The 14,670-nt window shown below is 39.9% G+C and overlaps 1 protein-coding gene across 1 annotated transcript; it reads right to left on the bottom strand.

The window, feature by feature from the left end:
- Positions 1-2,902: 2,902 nt before the first annotated feature.
- On the bottom strand, positions 2,903-13,123 carry ARRDC4 (arrestin domain containing 4). The gene is made up of 8 exons (XM_050967155.1): positions 12,719-13,123; positions 9,645-9,714; positions 9,046-9,193; positions 5,747-5,849; positions 4,809-5,065; positions 3,739-3,898; positions 3,265-3,419; positions 2,903-3,173 (listed from the first exon to the last, which is right to left on the bottom strand). Exons 1-8 carry the CDS (start codon positions 13,020-13,022, stop codon positions 3,117-3,119), a joined length of 1,254 nt encoding a protein of 417 aa, XP_050823112.1. The 5' UTR covers positions 13,023-13,123; the 3' UTR covers positions 2,903-3,116.
- Between the last annotated feature and the right edge of the window lie 1,547 nt (positions 13,124-14,670).

Genomic DNA, 14,670 nt, shown 5'->3' with positions numbered 1-14,670 from the left:
AGTCAGTTAAGCTTTGTCATGTAATTCAGTGCAGCTCTGCTGCATTATTTAGTTGTAATGAGCTGCTCACATAAAGGCAATGTGTGGTAAAAACAAACAAACAGTTCCCCCACCCCGCCCCAGCAGTCAGACAGGCTAGTACTACTTCAGATGCATTTCACAATATGCTGGCATATGGCCAGCGTAATTCAATTAAAAAGTATCCTTCTATGTAAATCATTATGGGTAAGAGATACAGGATTGAGTCTTGTTACATTAAATTTTTGTACTGAAGCAGCTGTTCCAATTCTTAGTGACAATAGATGGGTAGTTTTGTGGGATGGGAAATAGTGACAAGAACTCTCCAGTAAAACACTATTGCATATTTAAGATTACAGTTCAAATCTTAAAAATTTTAAGTACAAAAAGGATCTCCTCCTGCCCGAGTACGTTAGAGTAGACATGTTTGTTCTAGAAGAGACATTACAACCAGCTTTTAAGTTAACTCTGAATACTATACTATAGTTGTAATCAATTTCTATAAATAAAATCACAACATAAGTTTTACATTTTTATTAAACAAAGAACCCATAGGGCTCATACAAGTACAAAATACAATCATATCCTTGCATGTTAAAGTTTTGAATAGCAAGGTTTTTTTTTTTTTTTTTAAGTTGTTTCACAGTTATCAAAACCAACCCATCTGCATGCTGAATTCATTAGTGTGCAAAGTACACAACTAAGGACCAGATTCCACCCTCTAAACTAGGTATTGCAGAGCAGAATTGGGCCTTCAAACTTTCATCCTTTTCTTAAACGTCCTTGTGCATTTAAGAATTTTTTTTGCCACAATTTAAGGCCACAGTTTTCCTGCACACAAGAAGCAACCAAGGATTTTTTTTTTAAACTAGAGATGCATCTTTACCTTTCATTGACACACATTCGTGCCTGCATGATCATGTTTGTACCAATATACTACCCAGGTAACAGACCAACCATTAGGTTTTATAGTCCTCATTGTAAGCACCTCATTCTTCTTAGGTTAATATTCTGTATGACTGACATGAAAGTTAAACAGAAACAGTGTGGCTATCAGTTTAGTTAGGACAAATGATATTTTAGCGAGGATAATATTTGTGTGTTCCCTTTTAAGGTGCTGTAAATTAAATACTGCATTGACTAAACGGGCATTCCATCAAAATGCATGACCGCTACACTGGAAGCTAAGAAAACTCCAAGTGTCTTCTAAAAGATGGAGTCAAATTTTGGTTAAAGCTGCATTCGCTAGAGAAGATAATACTTAAAATGAAAGAAACTGCAGTTTTAAAATATATGTATCTGTATCAGCACCACATCTATTATACACAATAGTGAGTCAATAGTTAACTGAAGAGCTAGAAATTAAAGAAAAAAAGTCATACTAAAAGAATGGAGACAAAGTGAAAATAAATATGCCTGCAGAAAAATCCCTGTTACTTAAGTGAATAAAGATTTTTTTTTAATATGAAACCATTTAAAAACTTTAAAACTGCAGTTTTTGATAGAAGTTGCAATGACACTTTTAATTACCGAAAAATAGTGTTCTACCATATGAAGTACTAGCATTTCTAACCCAAAAGCCTTTAGTCAAATATACAAAGTAATTTTAGCAGTTCTAAGAACCATGTATCTAACACTATTGTAAACTGGACACTTGCACATTAGAAAAATCGTATTTTTAGTGAACTGCTGACAGTATGGTCATTGGTCAGATTACATACACAAATTCATGCTTAGTAAGAAGCAAAAACATTCTACTCTAGACGAAGGCAGTAAGGGCAGTACCTTCATCCTTAGCAGCAAGAAAAATCTCATTGTTTTAAGTGACCTGAGGAAGAAAATAGTAAAATATTGCACCAAAGCAAAATTAAAGACAGGAAAAATACTAGAGGATGGATAACAATGAACAGTGCAGCCTCCAATGACAGAGTAGGTCTTTCAACAAAACCACAGAAAACAAATGAAAAAAATGTGTGCCTTTACAGAAGGCTTCTGTTCCCTTGCTGGTTGATTGCTGTCAAAATACATTTACCTTCTGCTTTGTCTTCAGATCTAAACTAAATGTATACTCCTCCCCAAACTCTTGCCTCTTTTTTGTTAACTGTGGAAATTTAGGGTCCCTTTTAGAACATTGCAGATTACTGCGAGTCTTAGATGTTGTTTTTGGTTTCAGTCTGACCCTAGATAGGTATCCAAAACAGAGGTAGGCTTAAAAAGGCGTTTGAATAAATCCACTTTGATAAATATCTGCTATTGGCAAGAAGACATTCTCTGTTCCTTGCCTCCCATTATCATGCTATCCACAAGCTTAAGACACACACAATTAGTATAGGAGCACCAGAGGCTAGAATAATTCCCTTGAGATCTCGGGGAGGTGGGGGGGAGTAGAAACAACAAAACAAAGACAGTGCATAATTAGTTATCCAAGTCCAACTTTCTCTTAAGTAGTTTGTCTTTCACACAATAAAGACTTGCCTTCATAATATTGCAGTAATGGCAAAATATAGCTATCCATGACAATTTGAAATTCAGCATGAATGATGACATAGTACCACTTGTCTGATGTTAGAATATGTTCCCGTGAAGTTTGTTTGTAGCTGGAGTTAGAGCTGGAACTCTAGATTTTAGTTAGTTTTCCTTCTCTTGATTACAGACAGTGCAAAATGAAGCCCTGGAACACAAGAGAATCTTTTGGAAATTCTATCCTACCTCTCATTCTTGAGATACAAATGTACTTTGATTCAGATTCTTCCAAGCAGACCTTAAGTGTAAGTACATTTTCATTCCTCTTTGATACAGCCTTAAAAAACCCTTTTGTTTATAACTTTATGTAGTATCTCTTCTTCATGAATATTCTCGAACACTTCCCACACCTCGAATCTTGGTCACATAATTTGACATCCACATATCCTATGCAGACTAATCCAAAAGAGATTCTTTTAAACACCAAGCATGCTCAGACTTCCAACTCCAATTGCCTCTGCACTTTGTTTCTGAACTTAAGCTCTTAATGGGAAAGCAGTTTCCTTTTAGCTTTACTAACAGTTGAAGCATAAGGGATTCAATTTCATCACAAATACAGCTATTTCAAATATTGTTTAGAGCATGAATGAAACAGATTGTCTCTCTTCTATATGAGTAGGATGTGGATCAATCTGTAGACAAAAAAAATCAAAATGATTACTTCCAATACAGTCAAGTAATATTTAAACCTTTTATGTAGTTTGATATGAAACTTTTATTTACCTCTGAATAGAGAGGTGGAGGCTGAAACCGGAACTCCTGTATATACGCAAACATATGACCACATAATTGTTCCTCACAGTCAACTGGTTGTGAATAAGCAGGAACATGTCTAGAGAATTCTTCCTGAGATACTAGATCAGCATAATTTGGTGGTGCTAAAAAAAAAAAAAAAGCCACTGTCAAATTCATTGAACGATTCACTTGTTTCTAGACTGTGTATGTATCTCAATTCCTGAGAACATTAAAAAAATTATATCCCAATAAAACAATGAAAAAATCTACAAATATTAGATTTTTTTAATGACATTACATCTGGTGAACAGTAAATTCATAGGGTATGCCAATTTTATGGTATTAATAAACTGAAGTGATTCAAAAAGGCACATTACAAGAATTGAAGCTTTAAATTGGCACAACAGTCCCTGCTTCTATTATAGAGATCATGAATCCAGATGACAAGCTAAAAATACATACCTTCAGGGTGTTCTGGCATGGTCAGTGCCAACCAACTCATGTCCACGCTGAACTGGCCGGCACTGGAGTTCCTGCTTGAAAACCCAGTACATGGAATTGTGCCAATTACCAGTGGCAATTCAATCATCAACTTGTTAGCACCAGGAATATGGATATACACCTGTGCGACAAATCCCCCCCACACACAACAGGATGAGAGGAGTCATGAAGCTACAATGGAACTGGATTTCATAGAAGCAGACAGACATCCTTTATGTAAGTTATTAAAAACAAACAAACAGAAAAAAACCACACACACAAATTTACTGCATCCAGATAAGAAATGTATACTAGTACTTGATAAAGCATAGAAAGAAGACAATAATTTTAAGGCTGCCTCTAGATGACCTTTTCCTCTTGTTTTGTAAGAAGTTTCAACCAGAATCTTGATGCAAATTACTTTCAGGTTTACCTTTTCACTTCTGACTCGTCTCCATCCATCTAATGAGACCCACATTTTTCCCCTGATGGGCTTTAAACGTGTAAACTTTAATTACTTATTCCCCCTAAATTCTCTTCACTTCCTCCATTGCAATAATTCCCGTCATTCAGTTTCAATATCCTGGTAATAACTTCCAGTTCGTCTCTCTTTGCCCCTCATGCCTGCAGACCATGCCCCATTCTTGCTCTTTCCTTCTTCATAATATACTGGAGAGCTGTCCCAAAAGAGAAAGAGAACCTCTTCCATACCCTGTTCATCTTCCATCTTGTCCACTGAAAAACTTCTTCCTGTCTGGTCTCCAATACCAACAGCAACCAGTCACTATAATTATCTTCTTTACCCAATCTGACATTGTCCTCTTTGTTGGAAAGAGATTGTGCCCCATTCTTGCTGTTGTCTATGGGAAGTCACCGATATGTCTGTAGTTTGTTTTCCACCTCCATACTAACATTTAATTTACTTTAAAGAAGCTTTAAGATTTAACGACATCATGAAACATTCATACAACTGCATAAACTATTAATGAAGTTCAAATTATATGCTTATTTTGAATCACTAAGTTTATTGGTGACAAAAAACCTATACTTACAGCTAAAGAATACTCTACTCTGATGATACAACAGTTAAGAATCGAAGGGGTTACAGGTGGAATTTTCAGAGTTTTCCCATTCCAGGTATCTGTACTCCCAGAAGCAATAGGGTTTCCTCGTACATTGGCAAGCATCTGACGGAAAGTCTTTGTCTTCCCACTGGCCAGATAAGTCTGTGTTTGGAAAATGGCAGCTTTTGGAACAATCAAACGAGAGGAACAATTCTCAATTTCTGCATAGATTGGTATGGCTTCCTCTAAAAATAGAAAAAAAGTCTTGTAAATAAATGTGCAGTTTTCTAGCATTATTTGAGGATAACACACTTTACAATGTCTATATTTCATATGTAATGGATGAACAAAGCTAATATCACACCCTTATTGTAGTCTACCTTTGCAAACTGGCTTCCAGAGTTAACACCTTATTTTTTTTTTTTTTTAAAGTTATCAACATTTATAAGCTAGACATGTTGTAAAAGCTTGGTTTGCTAGATGTATTCTAGTGTTTCTCTAAGAATATCAGCAAAATACTTGCACTTCCAGAAGGCTTGTGATAAGCACTTAGATACAGTGGTGATACATATAATCTATTATTCTTAGTATAGAGAGTTCTACAGAAAAAAGCTAAACATAACATTCCAGTAAAACAGTCTGCCTGCCAAAAGCTTTATTCTGTTGTCCTTTACACTCCTGGTATCTCAAATGTAGATCACCTTTTGAATAAGAACTCTAGCTTTCAATCTGCATTACCAACAGATGTAATCTTTACACAGGTCTGATTTCACTAACGGCCAAATGAGCAGTCTTCATTTAACTGTTGTTACAAACAAGTGTTGGTTTTGCACTTCTTCTGTGTTCGAAGACAGGACCAAATAGCTTGATTATTAAGATTATGCTAATATTCACAAGTGTATTTCAGAGCTGAAGCAAATTCTTACCATTACAATATCCCTTCCTCTCAATTTTGGTACTCAGAGAGACTGGACCAGAGGTGAAAAACCAACAGCCAACCATCTTCTCCTGGCTTCTCAAAACAGGCATCTACAAAAAACATGATAGAAGTTTTTAATTTCAAAGGGCAAATATTTGCCAGCTATTTGCACTGTGAAATTAAAGTTAACAGATACAGAGTTTTGAAATCTAGCTCAGTACCAATTTGGGATGAAATCCTGGTAGTACTACTGAAGACAGTAGGAGTTTACCCTTGGTCTTCAACCAGGATGTGGTCATTTCCAAGTTAAAAAAACCCAGCCAAACAAAAATTACATGTAAAAGTTATTAAAGTGACCTACATAAAATTCAAAAGCATTGAAAATTTATCTGCAAAGTTCAATGCATGCAAGTTACAGCCAAGTTTCACAATCATGGCCTTTAAAGGGCCAAGAGAAAACATCTTCCCTGAAGGGCAATGATTGTATTTGGTTCTTTACATTAATTACTTTCATTTTCTTGCATAAAAATGAAATATTATTTTAGCTTTTATTTCACCCATTAGCCTGGAACAAGCAACTATTTGGCAGATAAAGTTATATTTTATGTATCAATCACAGTAAAGTGTGAGTGAGTACATTTTGTGCCTGAGCTGGTCTATTTTCATAGCAATTTTGCAAGGCTAAGTTAAACTACAAACATACATTAAAATTCAGACCTAAGCAATGAAAACAGCTCTCCCACAGTATAAGGGTCACGTTAGGTGAAATTTACATTACCTGTGTAAAGCTCCAGAAGATTGCTACAGTAAACTTACAAAATGAAAGTAAACTAAATAGGTGATTGACATAGAATCCCAGCTTACCATAACTCAGAGTCAGGATCTACCTAGCTAGCTCATTTTCACTAATATAGTCCTGAAAAGATGTGCAGCAGCCAGTATTACTGCAGTCTGTGAAACCAAGCCACAAACTGACACACTCTTTCAGCCACTTCGATGCACTGCTCCATGGCATTCAAAGTACAGCTCTCCCAATTTTGGTGCACCATGAGAGCCTGTCCTCCTCCCTACCCCCATGTACTACAGAACAGTTGCAGCTATGAACAGAATGCAAAAATACACGGGCTGAGGGACTTACTGGCTGTTGCTTCCAGCAGCTCCCATTGGCTTGGAGTAGTGAACTGCGGCCAGTGGGAGCCGCGATCGGCTGGATCTGTGGACAGGGCAGATAAACAAACCTGCATGCCTCGCCAGGGGCTTTCCCTACACAAGCGGCGTCCCAGGTTGGGAAACACTGTATTAGTGGTTCCCAAACTGCGGTACATGAGCTTGATGTTCCAGCCATTCACTTCACAACACATTTTTAAGATGGTGGTATGTGAACCAATGAAGTATGGGAGTCACTGAAAGGCCCCAAACTTGTAACTTGTTGAGCACAAGCAAAGTCTCATTGACTTTCACTTGTGTGCAATGAGCTGAGGAATCTGGTCCTAAATAACCAAATTCCTGTCCTCTGTAATCAAAGTTGCATAGTACAAATACCATCAAGTCCTTAACCTCATACCACTACTAATCAACACACAGATACATTTAAAAGATACCTGATGCTCAAGTCTGATTCTCTATTTTAGGCTATTGCTTAAAAGATGAACTGTACAGGAAAAAAAATGGCTTGTGCTTTTCTTTATGATGTATGGATATGAACCAAAATGTTAATTTTTTACATTAAAAAAATCTGCTTTTTTTAACATTAGAAATTCAGGTTGCGACTTCAACATCAAACGTCACGAATGAAACATCGATCAACTGAGATGTGATTTTTAGTTGGACTGTTTGAAATTTTAGTTTTAGATTGTAACTACTTATTTAACATGAATAGATAGTTACATTTTGTATAAAACCAGACTTTGTAAATGAAACGGGACAGAGCCCACAGTAAACATAGCCTGAGACATCAAGTAGGTCTTCCAGCAAACCAAGGATAACCAGACTTTACTTTCCTGGTATTTCTAAAGTAAAGTCACCACCACACAAAACACATCTTTTTGGAGAAAAAGCCTAAACAGCCTTATTATGTATACATATTGTATAAAGAAAAGGGGCACAATCCCAATGTTAGAAGATTCTTTGCAGAATTTAAATTATGTAACCTTAGATTCTTGCTGAACAAGCTCTTCTTTATGGTGCCCTTAAATGACAAACTTAAAAAAAAAAGATTCAGAGTATATAGTAACATAATAAAAGGTGCCTCTCTCTCTCTCTCTCTCTCTCTCTCTCTATATATATATATATCACACACGACAATATTGCCTATTTTTGACCATTAATAGAGTTGTGTATAACACAACGACTAGATCTATTCCTTACACATGTCATTGCCAAAAGATTTATACAAGTTCTAAATTTTAAAGAAAGAAAAAGGAAAAAAAAAAGGATACACTATTAGGAGAAAAGTAAATCATCCAACATAAAAAAAAATCTCAGCCTCATTAGTATTATGATGGAACGTTAATATTATCCTAGATTTTTTCTCTGAAGCAGACATTCATATTTAAATGAATAAAACCATTAGGTCCTAGTTGCTATCATGAAAGTGCAAGGTATAATTTTATATTATTTTGATAATATGGGTTTAGATAAAAGAATGTAGCTCATTAGCTTCCATCTTGCCTATTCTGTTGTTACTTATAGGCTGATCTTTCTTATTACTCTATAGTATTTCTAGTGATTATTAGAAGTTCAATGCTTTAATGTGGCCAAATCTGTTAAAAGAAATAACTGAAAAGATCTCTGAAGTAGCTCCATGCATGCACTTAATGTTAGAAAATGACATGCAAAATGGAAGGATACATAACATAATGGCCAGAGCTTAAATGAGTCTCAGCATGATTAATACTCTTCTGTAATTACTGTTCCTCAACCTACTATTATTGAAGAGTTTAGGACACTGCAATCCTGTGAATGTAGTTGCTCTGGTAAAAGTAACTACTTTAAAGCATGTGCATTATTATTATTATTATTATTATTAAGACTTATTAACGTATTTCAAGCCTGCATAACTTTTTGGCAAAAGCAGCCCTGTGGACAGGGAGGTATTAAATCAATGGTATTAAAAAAGCCACTCTGTTTGCAATTCACACAACCTAAGATCATCTATTTATAGAGAAAGCTTAGAAGGGATCTTATATGCTTTCAGAAGTCAGCAAACAACAGACCATGGTACCACTGAACTGGTTACAGCTTGGTATAAATACTTCTTGAACACAGGTTAAAAAAACAGAACAAAAACAAAAAACCTACTCTTACCAAGAAAGCTGGCGAGTTGACATCAACATGGCTGATAACCTGAAGTTCTCTCTTTACACTTTGATCAGGTACCACAGGCCTTTCCAGAATTGCTTTCACACAGTACTGAATGCTGCCATACTTTCCACTAAAAGAGGTCACCAAAGGTCTGAAACACACACAGTCATAAAAACATTTTCACACAAGTTTATCATAGGATTCCAAACTGTGTGTGAATACACTCCCCCCTCCTTACTCCTTATATTTACTTTTAACCCTGCTTAAACAAAAACAACCACACCAATTTTACATTGATTTTCATACACTAGCACAATGCTTCAATAGTTGAGTCAAATATAGCAGTGTTATATTTCTATTGGATTCTCTCGCTCTGCTACCAGTGTTATGATGGGAAGATTTCTATTTAAGCCCTTGGGGAAATCATAAAACATAAGGCAAGCCTATGTGATGGGTGGTCAAGATAACCATAAAAGTTTGTTTATTAATCTGATATAGAGAAAATCAAAACCAAGAGATTAAGTTGCTCCAGTTACTCTAGTTATTATTCAAAAGCAAAAAACTGTCAAAATGATCATTCTGAGTTACATTGTTTTACTTACTCCTGTGGAAGTTGAAAGCTGAATGGGAATTCATGTTTTCCAGCTTCTAACAGGAATAAGCCATCTTCACCTGTAGAAGAATGAGGTTATATTCTATTTAAAAATTAGAATAGCTTATATAGAGTTTATGGAATTTTGTTCAGATGCAAAAGGAATTTACACTGACTTCAATGGGCTTTGGCTCAGACCCAGTATATTCACCAAGTTCACTGCTGAACTAATGAAACTAAGGAAACGTTTAGATCTTAAGTTTCAATACTTAACTCTAGCCACATTGCAATAAAATTTTCCCATAAGTAATTATAAGGTTCTTCTTTTTTGAGGAGAGGGTTAATCCACTTTTATAATTAGCAATCTAACCATCTTTTATTGATAGAAAAGTTTGATCACAAAAGTTCAATATTAGTTTTATTACAAAAGATCTTATATGAAAAGTGTTGAGAAAATTAGAATTTTTTACTTATATTTACTTGTCACTTTGCTTTGACAATGAAAACAGACTAGCCAGTTTTACTTTGATTCTCATGCAGTAGCACAATGCTGCAATTACAGCGTCACAAACATGGCAGCATCATGTTTGTTGGGGAACAAGTGTTTCTATTGGATTCTCCCCCTCCTCCATTTTATGGAAAGATTGCTTGAGTCTGGAATATTGAAACATTCTTTTAAATAGAACCAATGTCGCTTTGGAAAAAACATTTTTAAATTACTCATATTACCGCAAATAAGTGTACAATATCCCTTTCGTCCAAAAACTATGCCATACAATACCATTAAATATACAAGAATTTGGTTCTTGTGTCCTTAAAGACCCTATTCAACACGTTTGAAATTCCTTATATGTCAACTTTCAAGCATTCAGCATAGTCTCGTTTCCAAATAAAGCTCTTCTATAGGTTTTGACCTATATTCTTGAACAAACACTATAACATATAATCAAATATCCCTAAGATATCAAAAGGAGGCCAGCTGCTCTGACAGCCTCCTTACTGAGGATTTGAAAAACTGTTTACAAGGCACTCTAAGGTGCCCAAGTTCAAATCATGTGGAATTTGAACTAAGACTGTAACTGAATGACTACATAATCAAACAAATGTAATGCTAGACAGGAGAGATTCAGGAGGAACACAAGAAGGGGATGAGGAGAAAAAGGGAACATTCAGGCTAAAGAGGCAGACTTTAGAACTAGATAAGTTCATAGAGGATAGGTCCATCAACGGCCATTAGCCAGGATGGGCAGGGTCAGTGTCCCTAGCCTGTCTGCCAGAAGCTGGCAATAGGTGACGGGAGATGGATCACTTGATGATTAACTGTTCTGTTCATTCCCTCTGGGTCAATTGGCATTGGCCACTGTCAGAAGACAGGATACTGGGCTAGATGGATCTTTGGTCTGACCCAGTATGGCCATTCTTAAGTATATTTTTCATGTATTGTTCCAAATACACCCCCCAAAAAAGAGCTTGTGTTGGAATAGTTAATACAAAGCAGCATTTCAAACACCTAACACAGTGTTTCCCAAACTTGGAATGTCACTTGTTCTAGGAAAGCCCCTGTCAGGCAGGTCCGGTTTGTTTACCTGTCGCGTCCGCAGGTCCAGCCGACCGCGTCTCCTACTGGCTGCGGTTCGCTGCTCCAAGCCAATAGGAACTGCTGGAAGTGATGCGGGCGGAGGGACATACTGGCCACCACTTCCTGTGGCCCCCATTGGCCTGGAGCAGCAAACCGCGGCCAGTGGGACCTGCGATCAGCTGGACCTGCGGACGCGGCAGGTAAACAAACTGGCCCTGCCTGACAGGGTCTTTCCCTACACAAGCAGCGTCCCAAGTTTGGGAAACACTGACCTAACACATAATCACTTGAACAAGTCTCCTTAAATTGTGTCAATGAGGATCAAGTCAAACACAACTTTGACTTTTTCAAACAGAAGCTGACAGCACATAAAAATGTTTCTCAACAGGTGCAAGCTACTGCTTATTAAACCTCAAATCCCTCCAAAAGGCAGATAGGATTTGCCAACTTCTATGGACCCAGAGAAGGTCATATGGCAATTTTCTGGAGTGTTACAGACACTCAAGGAGTGGGAAAGGTGGGCTTCTATCAGATATTGTTGTTAAAAAGCTAATTTAGAAATTTAATCAAAGCATCTGTATTTATCAAACAAATGCATTTACTCAATTTTACTAGATACTTCTTAACAGCTTGAAAGAGAAGTGTATCAGAAATCCAAAAAAAATCCCCAGTGAGTCAGGAAGACACCTCAGGAGCCTCATCTCTCATTGCCCCAGCTTCAACTACCCAGGAAACGTCACACCTATTTTGGGAACTCACTTCCTGAGTTTCAAACTGATGATACACCTGAAAATAAAGGCCAGCTGTGAAAGAGTGACTGCAACTAACCCATTACTATTGCAAACGTACTGTGAGCTTGACATGCTAACTGGAGATTGCTAAGAGCCCTATCTAAGAGGAACTATCTCCCCGAGCAGTTGGCTCCCCAACAGGCTTGGCAGAGAAGGTGAACAGGAAGACACAGAAACAAACCAACATAAAATCAGAGGAGTCACCAGAGGGAACTACTGGCACCACAAGGAGACCCTTGTGCAGGAAGAACATTATGACCAGCCCCTCCTACGGAACCCCCTCCCCGCTCACCCCTTCAGACCCCCTTCCCCAGCACCTCACACCTCCTCCCCTTAGACCCCCCCCTCATTCCCTCGGACATAGCCCCTTCCCGCCCCGCCCCCAGCGCCTCACACCCCCTCCCTTTAGACCCCCCCCTCATTCCCTTAGCGCCCCCCCATCCTCCACCCCCTCTTCCTCCCTGGGACATACCCCCTTCCTCCTACAGCGCCTCCCCCCTCTACCTCCCCAGGTACCTCTCCCTTCTCTCCGAGACACCCCCTCCCCCCTTCCCTCAGAGACGCCCCCCCCATCCCTTCCTTCCCTCCCTCAGAGACGCCCCCGCCCCCCACCCTCGATCCTTCCCCCCCCTCGATCCCTTCCCTCCCTCCCTCAGAGACACCCCCCCCTCGATCCCTTCCTTCCCTCCCTCAGAGACACCCCTCCCCTCTCACCTTCCGGGGGCTGCCGCAGGAGGCTCTGCCGGATGTCCAGGTACCGCACTTCGGCCTCCCGCCGGGGCCCCGGGACGCTCCGCCCCGCGCCCCCGCGGGCCCGGGCAGAGGAGACCCGGGCGGACCCCTTGCTCCAGGCCGCCCAGGCCCGGCCCGTGGCCTCCAGCCGCAGGGCCCGGAGAAGCAGCGGCCCCGCCAGCTCCACCAGCACCTGGCCCGACACCGTGTCCCCGCTCGCGTAGCCGCCCCGCCGGGCCTCATCTTCCAGCACTAGGGCCAGCGCCTTCACCTTCCCCCCCGCCATCGCCCCCCGGCTGCCGGGGAAACCAACCGCCGCCGGTCGCTTTCAACCCGTCCGACTCGGCCGGCACGCAGCTGGGGAAAGTCCCACCCACCGCTGCGTCTTATTGGTCACCTTCCTTCTCCCTTGTCCACTATTTGACGCCTCCCTGTTCAGTCATGGGTCTTTTCCCGGTACACGTCTCGTGTGCGTCACCCAGCGTGATAACTCACGTCCGGCCAATAGGGTAGCAGCAGTGCCGCGTGAACAAAGCTTTGATTGGAGGACAGGCGGCAGCGCGGCCAATCAGCGGGCACATCTACCATGTGCCCAAGGTGTGGGTAAACAGGCTGGGAGAGGATGTCGAGGGGGCGGAGCTAAAATGGGGGCGGGGCAGCCAGGGTAAAGCTTGTGGCTAGAGTCTCCTTGCAGCTTGTGTCATGTGGCCATGAGAGTGCCCCAAGGGTCAGCTGCCCAGTCAGAGCCAGGGAAACCCCAGAGCTGCAGGACACAAGGGCGCGGGGAGGCTGAAACATGCAGCTCAAGTGTCTGAATGTCTGGTGGGCAGCAGGTCCCGCTACCTATGCAATAGAGCACTGGTTCTCAAACACCTGTCCTGGTGACCCCTTTCGCAGAGCAAGTCTCTGAGTGCAACCCTCCCCTATATACATTAAAAATACTGGTAATATAGTTAACACCATTATAAATGCTGGAGGCAAAGCGGGGTTTGGGGTGGAGGCTGACAGCTTGCGACCCTCCCCCATGTAATAATATTGTGAACTCCTGAGGGGTACCGAATCCCAGTTTGAGAACCCCTGCAATAGACACCTTGGCACCATCGTGGATAGTTTTGGGAAACATTGGCTCACTGTTCAGCTAGGGTTGACACCTGATTTTTTACTTCTATATCCGAGTGCCTAGGGTTGCCAGGTGCCTGTTTTTGGAGACCTGCCAACCCTCCCAGTTTTGCCGGGAGTTTCCTGGAATCAGGACTTATCTCCCAGAGGCTACTGAAGCCAATCTGTTACTAGCAGCCTTAGAGTTCACAAGAAAGTGGCAGGAGGCTCAGGTCCCCTGAGGAGGATTCACAGTGATGTCGAGGAAGTTTTCCCGGAGTAAAAACTAAGTAAAATGGAAGATCAGGACTTGGCCCATTAATGGTGGCTTTAAAAAAGTGTCTGACTATATATAGCCATATACAGAAGTAGTCAACGCAGAATACTGGTGAGAAGAATTATGGGGAAATTATATCAATTACAAGTAAAATAGCTGTGATTTAAATGCATGCAACATAAATTAGTTGCAAAATGTAGCATACATTTATAAAAATGTTCTCACACTTAAGACACAAATTGATAATGTGAAAAAATAGATTGCAAGCAGGAAAACTCATAATGCTCTCAAGTTATCAATTGGCTCCTAGATGAGGCTAACAGCTAAAGGTGCTTAAGGGTAATCAAATTGGGCTGACATTGACTCCAATTCCCACTACCTTTCGTGCAAAAAAATTTGTGCAAATGGTTGTCTCCCCAATTCCTCTCTATTAAATGTAATGGAGTATCATGATACCGAGAGCAGATCACCACAAAACTAAATCCTTCCCTACAATTACTTATAATGTAAGGTAATAATTGAAAGATACAAGGAATTAAATTTAAAAGGGAGCCTTGCT

Source organism: Gopherus flavomarginatus, chromosome 9 (assembly GCF_025201925.1).
Source record: "Gopherus flavomarginatus isolate rGopFla2 chromosome 9, rGopFla2.mat.asm, whole genome shotgun sequence".
Classification (NCBI taxonomy): domain Eukaryota; kingdom Metazoa; phylum Chordata; order Testudines; family Testudinidae; genus Gopherus; species Gopherus flavomarginatus.
Note: the sequence above shows the minus strand (reverse complement) of the source record. Positions and strands in the feature narration are given on the sequence as shown.